The following is a 7,085-nucleotide window of genomic DNA, read 5'->3' on the forward strand; positions in this document are numbered from 1 at the left end:
AGATCAGACATGATACAGATGACTTCTGGTTCTATTGGTGGCTTATCAGGAACCTGATCCTAGATCAGCACTCCCAGTCAGACACGATACAGATGACCTCTGGTTCTATTGGTGGTTTATCAGGAACCTGATCCTAGATCAGCACTCCCAGTCAGACACGATACAGATGACCTCTGGTTCTATTGGTGGCTTATCAGACACGATACAGATGACCTCAGTGATCCTAGATCAGGACTCCCAGTCAGACACGATACAGATGACCTCAGTGATCCTAGATCAGGACTCAGTCACATTTCTGCTCAGGACCTTCCAGTTATTCTACTGCACACAGGTTTGTAGAGATGTGATCTCACTAGAGTAACACCTCGTTTCTACAGAAAAGCAGACTGGTAGTTTTTTTTTTTTTTTTTTTTACAAAAACATTTTAATTTTATTCCAAAAGTCATTAATCACATTTTTATAAACAACTTGTACGTATTGATCCTTGGTTGACGTGTCTGTAAACCGATCCCCGATCGACTGAATCGGTCAGATCCCACAAACACACAGGAATAAACGTCATAGTGGCCCAGGTGAGATGAACCTAAAGCACCTCACTGTTCAGAATAGTAGGAATCCTTCAAACGTGGCACCCTATTCCCTAAATAGTACACTAAATTTGACCAGGGTCCTGGTTTAAAATAGTGCACTATATAGGGAATAGGGTACCACTTGGGATTTCACCGACATGAAGTATAGGACCGGGGTCCTGACTGGCCAACTCAACACATCAGTAGCTTCACAACTTTATGTCTCTGCGTCTATAAAAACCAAAACGACGCTCTCTAGGGAGGCCCCAGACCAGGCTAGGGAGGCCCCAGACCAGGCTAGTGGGGCCCCAGACCAGGCTAGTGGGGCCCCAGACCAGGCTAGTCGTCGGTCTCCTTCTCCTCCTCTCCTCCCTGGTAGTGTCTGTACTCTGGCTTCAGCTCCCACGTGTTCTTGTGGGTTCCCTTCACGTTGTAGATGCCGATGTCGCGCAGAATCTCTTTCAGGTAACTCTGAATGAAGGGGGCGGGGGGAGAGGAGAGAGACGGGAGGGAGGGGAGAGACGGGAGGGAGGGGAGAGAGACGGGAGGGAGGGGAGGGAGGGGAGAGAGACGGGAGGGAGGGGAGAGAGACGGGAGGGAGGGGAGAGAGACGGGAGGGAGGGGAGAGACGGGAGGGAGGGGAGAGACGGGGGAGGGAGGGGAGAGACGGGGGAGGGGGGGAGAGACGGGGGAGGGGGGGGAGAGACGGGGGAGGGAGGGGAGAGACGGGGGAGGGGGGAGAGACGGGGGAGGGGGGGAGAGACGGGGGAGGGGGGGGAGAGACGGGGGAGGGGGGGAGAGACGGGGGAGGGAGGGGAGAGACGGGAGGAAGAGGAGAGACGGGAGGGGCGGGGGGAGAGAGAGAGTTAAGGTGTTGTATTATATTACAGACTACTATCACACAGGAATAGGGAGCAGGAAAGAGCGTTGAGTTTCCAGTCTGGTCTTGAATTCCCTGTTTCATCTCTTATATGTACAAAAGGAAATATTGTGTAAAGTATTACATCACTAACTTGACCAGATAAAAATCCACCTCAGACTGAAACATAAACCCCTACAGACGACCCCGTTCATTAGACAGCCGTCTCCACCTCAGACTGAAACATAAACCCCTACAGACGACCCCGTTCATTAGACATCCACCTCAGACTGAAACATAAACCACTACAGACGACCCCGTTCATTAGACAGCCGTCTCCACCTCAGACTGAAACATAAACCCCTACAGACGACCCCGTTCATTAGACAGCCGTCTCCACCTCAGACTGAAACATAAACCCCTACAGACGACCCCGTTCATTAGACAGCCGTCTCCACCTCAGACTGAAACATAAACCCCTACAGACGACCCCGTTCATTAGACATCCGTCTCCACCTCAGACTGAAACATAAACCCCTACAGACGACCCCGTTCATTAGACAGCCGTCTCAGACTGAAACATAAACCCCTACAGACGACCCCGTTCATTAGACAGCCGTCTCCACCTCAGACTGAAAAATCAGACGACCCCGTTCATTAGACAGCCGTCTCCACCTCAGACTGAAACATAAACCCCTACAGACGACCCCGTTCATTAGACATCCACCTCAGACTGAAACATAGACCCCTACAGACGACCCCCGTTCATTAGACAGCCGTCTCCACCTCAGACTGAAACATAAACCCCTACAGACGACCCCGTTCATTAGGCAGCCGTCTCCACCTCAGACTGAAACATAAACCACTACAGACGACCCCGTTCATTAGACATCCACCTCAGACTGAAACATAAACCCCTACAGACGACCCCGTTCATTAGACAGCCGTCTCCACCTCAGACTGAAAAATCAGACGACCCCGTTCATTAGACAGCCGTCTCCACCTCAGACTGAAACATAAACCCCTACAGACGACCCCGTTCATTAGACAGCCGTCTCAGACTGAAACATAAACCCCTACAGACGACCACGTTCATTAGACAGCCGTCTCCACCTCAGACTGAAACATAAACCCCTACAGACGACCCCGTTCATTAGACAGCCGTCTCCACCTCAGACTGAAACATAAACCCCTACAGACGACCCCGTTCATTAGACAGCCGTCTCCACCTCAGACTGAAACATAAACCCCTACAGACGACCCCGTTCATTAGACAGCCGTCTCAGACTGAAACATAAACCCCTACAGACGACCCCGTTCATTAGACAGCCGTCTCCACCTCAGACTGAAACATAAACCCCTACAGACGACCCCGTTCATTAGACAGCCGTCTCCACCTCAGACTGAAACATAAACCCCTACAGACGACCCCGTTCATTAGACAGCCGTCTCCACCTCAGACTGAAACATAGACCCCTACAGACGACCCCCGTTCATTAGACAGCCGTCTCCACCTCAGACTGAAACATAAACCCCTACAGACGACCCCGTTCATTAGACAGCCGTCTCCACCACAGACTGAAACATAAACCCCTACAGACGACCCCGTTCATTAGACAGCCGTCTCCACCTCAGACTGAAACATAAACCCCTACAGACGACCCCGTTCATTAGACAGCCGTCTCCACCTCAGACTGAAACATAAACCCCTACAGACGACCCCGTTCATTAGACAGCCGTCTCCACCTCAGACTGAAACATAAACCCCTACAGACGACCCCGTTCATTAGACAGCCGTCTCCACCTCAGACTGAAACATAAACCCCTACAGACGACCCCGTTCATTAGACAGCCGTCTCCACCTCAGACTGAAACATAGACCCCTACAGACGACCCCGTTCATTAGACATCCACCTCAGACTGAAACATAAACCCCTACAGACGACCCCGTTCATTAGACAGCCGTCTCCACCTCAGACTGAAACAGACGACCCCGTTCATTAGACAGCCGTCTCCACCTCAGACTGAAACATAAACCCCTACAGACGACCCCGTTCATTAGACAGCCGTCTCCACCTCAGACTGAAACATAAACCCCTACAGACGACCCCGTTCATTAGACAGCCGTCTCCACCTCAGACTGAAACATAGACCCCTACAGACGACCCTGTTCATTAGACAGCCGTCTCAGACTGAAACATAGACCCCTACAGACGACCCCCGTTCATTAGGCAGCCGTCTCCACCTCAGACTGAAACATAAACCCCTACAGACGACCCCGTTCATTAGACAGCCGTCTCCACCTCAGACTGAAACATAAACCCCTACAGACGACCCCGTTCATTAGACAGCCGTCTCAGACTGAAACATAAACCCCTACAGACGACCCCGTTCATTAGACAGCCGTCTCCACCTCAGACTGAAACATAAACCCCTACAGACGACCCCGTTCATTAGACATCCACCTCAGACTGAAACATAAACCCCTACAGACGACCCCGTTCATTAGACAGCCGTCTCCACCTCAGACTGAAACATAAACCCCTACAGACGACCCCGTTCATTAGACAGCCGTCTCCACCTCAGACTGAAACATAAACCCCTACAGACGACCCCGTTCATTAGACATCCACCTCAGACTGAAACATAAACCCCTACAGACGACCCCGTTCATTAGGCATCCGTCTCCAGGGGGCTTTTGAAGAGACTCCTCCCACATTCAGCCCCCCCCATTTGGTCAAAAGGCCTAGAGGTCCATTCCCAGCGCTCCTCTCCAGGGGGCTTTTGAAGAGACTCCTCCCACATTCAGCCCCCCCCCCCCCCCATTTGGTTAAAAGGCAGAGGTCCATTCCCAGCGCTCCTCTCCAGGGGGCTTTTGAAGAGACTCCTCCCACATTCAGCCCCCCCCATTTGGTTAAAAGGCAGAGGTCCATTCCCAGCGCTCCTCTCCAGGGGGCTTTTGAAGAGACTCCTCCCACATTCAGCCCCCCCAAAAAATGGTCTCCTATAAATCACGTAGCAGATGAAGATGTGGTAGAGAGAGGAGGAGGTAGAGAGAGGAGGAGGTAGAGAGAGGAGGAGGTAGAGAGAGGAGGAGGTAGAGAGGAGGAGGTAGAGAGGTGGTAGTAGAGAGAGGTGGTAGTAGAGAGAGGAGGTGGTAGAGAGAGGAGGTGGTAGAGAGAGGAGGAGGTAGAGAGAGGAGGAGGTAGAGAGAGGAGGTAGAGAGAGGAGGTGGCCTTTTCTGTCGTCTACAGGCTGGAGATAAAAATGGATGACAATGTAACGAGACGGGACACTTTTTAAAATCCTGCATGTTTCTCTGAAAAAGAGCCCGTACCCTAAAATGACATCACACTAAACGAGCCCGTTACCCTAAAATGACATCACACTAAACAAGCCCGTTACCCTAAAATGACATCACACTAAACAAGCCCGTTACCCTAAAATGACATCAAACTAAAACAGCCCGTTACCCTAAAATGGGAACACACTGAAAGAGCTGTCATGTTTACAACACATCCTGAAAACAGGACGGATTAAAGTGGACAATCACAACTGTTGTCCCAACGAGTTTCACCCCGTTGTCATGATCAGCAACGTCAAGTTTGTATCTGTCAATTATTTTTAACAAGCTGATTTTATAGCGAAAATAAATAACTAAAATACGTCTGCATTCATTTCCCGCCGCGTAAACACATTGTAAAATAAACTCGCGATAAAGTTGGGTAGCTGATATTCAGAGCTTACAAAAATAGACTAATTGATTTTAGGACACGGGAATCAGGACTAATAAGGCCAAATCCAACGGCCTGTTTTACGACCACACAGATGGACATTCAGACCATTCCACTGAGGGGCGACGTGGTCGGCGACACCCCAGCAAGCACAAGATGTTGAAACCTGTCCGGACGTTGTTTTTTGGTGTTTCACAAAACGGTACATTTACCACAGATGGGCCATTCGTAACATTTTATCTCAGGAAACATCTCGGTGAGCGCGGACCGATGCTTTCAACATCTTATTTTGGGGGCAGTTCCCGGATCGGCCTTGATTATCCACAGACATTGGTTTTTGGTCCGGTCCAAATCTGAACTTTGTCCTGTGGCACAGCGCCCCTCTCCCCCCACAGCGCCCCTCTCAGCTCCTCTCTTCCCCTCTCCCCCCACAGCGCCCCTCTCCCCCCACAGCTCCTCTCTTCCCCTCTCCCCCCACAGCTCCTCTCTCCCCCCACAGCGCCCCTCTCCCCCCACAGCTCCTCTCTTCCCCTCTCCCCCCACAGCTCCTCTCTTCCCCCACAGCGCCCCTCTCCCACCACAGCTCCTCTCTTCCCCTCTACCACCACAGCGCCCCTCTACCCCCACAGCGCCTCTCTTCTCCTCTCCCCCACAGCGCCTCTCTTCCCCTCTCCCCCACAGCGCCCCTCTACCCCCACAGCGCCTCTCTTCCCCTCTCCCTCCACAGCACCCCTCTACCCCCACAGCGCAACTCTCTTCCCCTCTACCCCCACAGCGCCTATCTTCCCCTCTCCCCCACAGCGCCCCTCTCCCCCCACAGCGCCCCTCTCCCCCCACAGTGCCCCTCTCCCCCCACAGTAATTATCCTTCCTCACCACAGGTTGTTTGGTGATGGTGTTTATAGTAGTATATAGTAGTATATAGTAGTATATAGTAGTATCTCACCACAGGTTGTTTGGTTATGTTGTAATACCAGGTGTTTATAGTAATATATAGTAGTATATAGTAGTATCTCATCACAGGTTGTTTGGTGAAGTTGTAATAACAGGTGTTTATAGTAGTATATAGTAGTATATAGTAGTATCTCACCACAGGTTGTTTGGCTATGGTGTATATAGTAGTATATAGTAGTATATAGTAGTTTATAGTAGTATATAGTAGTATCTCACCACAGGTTGTTTGGTGATGTTGTAATACCAGGTGTTTATAGTAGTATATAGTAGTATATAGTAGTATATAGTAGTATATAGTAGTATCTCACCACAGGTTGTTTGGTGATGTTGTAATACCAGGTGTTTATAGTAGTATATAGTAGTATATAGTAGTATATAGTAGTATATAGTAGTATCTCACCACAGGTTGTTTGGTTATGGTGTTTATAGTAGTATATAGTAGTATATAGTAGTATATAGTAGCATCTCACCACAGGTTGTTTGGTGATGTTGTAATACCAGGTGTTTATAGTAGTATATAGTAGTTTATAGTAGTATATAGTAGTATATAGTAGTATCTCACCACAGGTTGTTTGGTTATGGTGTTTATAGTAGTATATAGTAGCATCTCACCACAGGTTGTTTGGTGATGTTGTAATACCAGGTGTTTATAGTAGTATATAGTAGTTTATAGTAGTATATAGTAGTATCTCACCACAGGTTGTTTGGTTATGGTGTTTATAGTAGTATATAGTAGTATATAGTAGTAAATAGTAGTATCTCACCACAGGTTGTTTGGTGATGTTGTAACAACAGGTGTTTATAGTAGTATATAGTAGTATCTCACCACAGGTTGTTTGGCTATGGTGTATATAGTAGTATATAGTAGTATAAGTAGTATATAGTAGTTTATAGTAGTATCTCACCACAGGTTGTTTGGTTATGGTGTATATAGTAGTATATAGTAGTATATAGTAGTATCTCACCACAG

General features: G+C 49.0%; 1 protein-coding gene across 3 annotated transcripts in view; it reads right to left on the bottom strand.

Moving 5' to 3' along the window:
- Positions 1 to 447: 447 nt before the first annotated feature.
- The window catches only part of LOC139393718 (general transcription factor IIF subunit 2-like), a 12,489-nt gene continuing 5,851 nt past the window's right edge, over positions 448 to 7,085 (bottom strand). For all 3 annotated transcript variants that reach the window (XM_071142071.1, XM_071142070.1, XM_071142069.1), the window contains one exon: positions 448 to 1,040. In XM_071142071.1, the coding sequence (XP_070998172.1) occupies positions 909 to 1,040 (132 nt within the window). In that variant the 3' untranslated portion in view covers positions 448 to 908. The remainder of the gene's footprint in view (positions 1,041 to 7,085) is intronic.

The sequence above is a fragment of the Oncorhynchus clarkii genome, unplaced genomic scaffold (genome assembly GCF_045791955.1).
Source record: "Oncorhynchus clarkii lewisi isolate Uvic-CL-2024 unplaced genomic scaffold, UVic_Ocla_1.0 unplaced_contig_5423_pilon_pilon, whole genome shotgun sequence".
NCBI classification, from domain to species: Eukaryota; Metazoa; Chordata; class Actinopteri; order Salmoniformes; family Salmonidae; genus Oncorhynchus; species Oncorhynchus clarkii.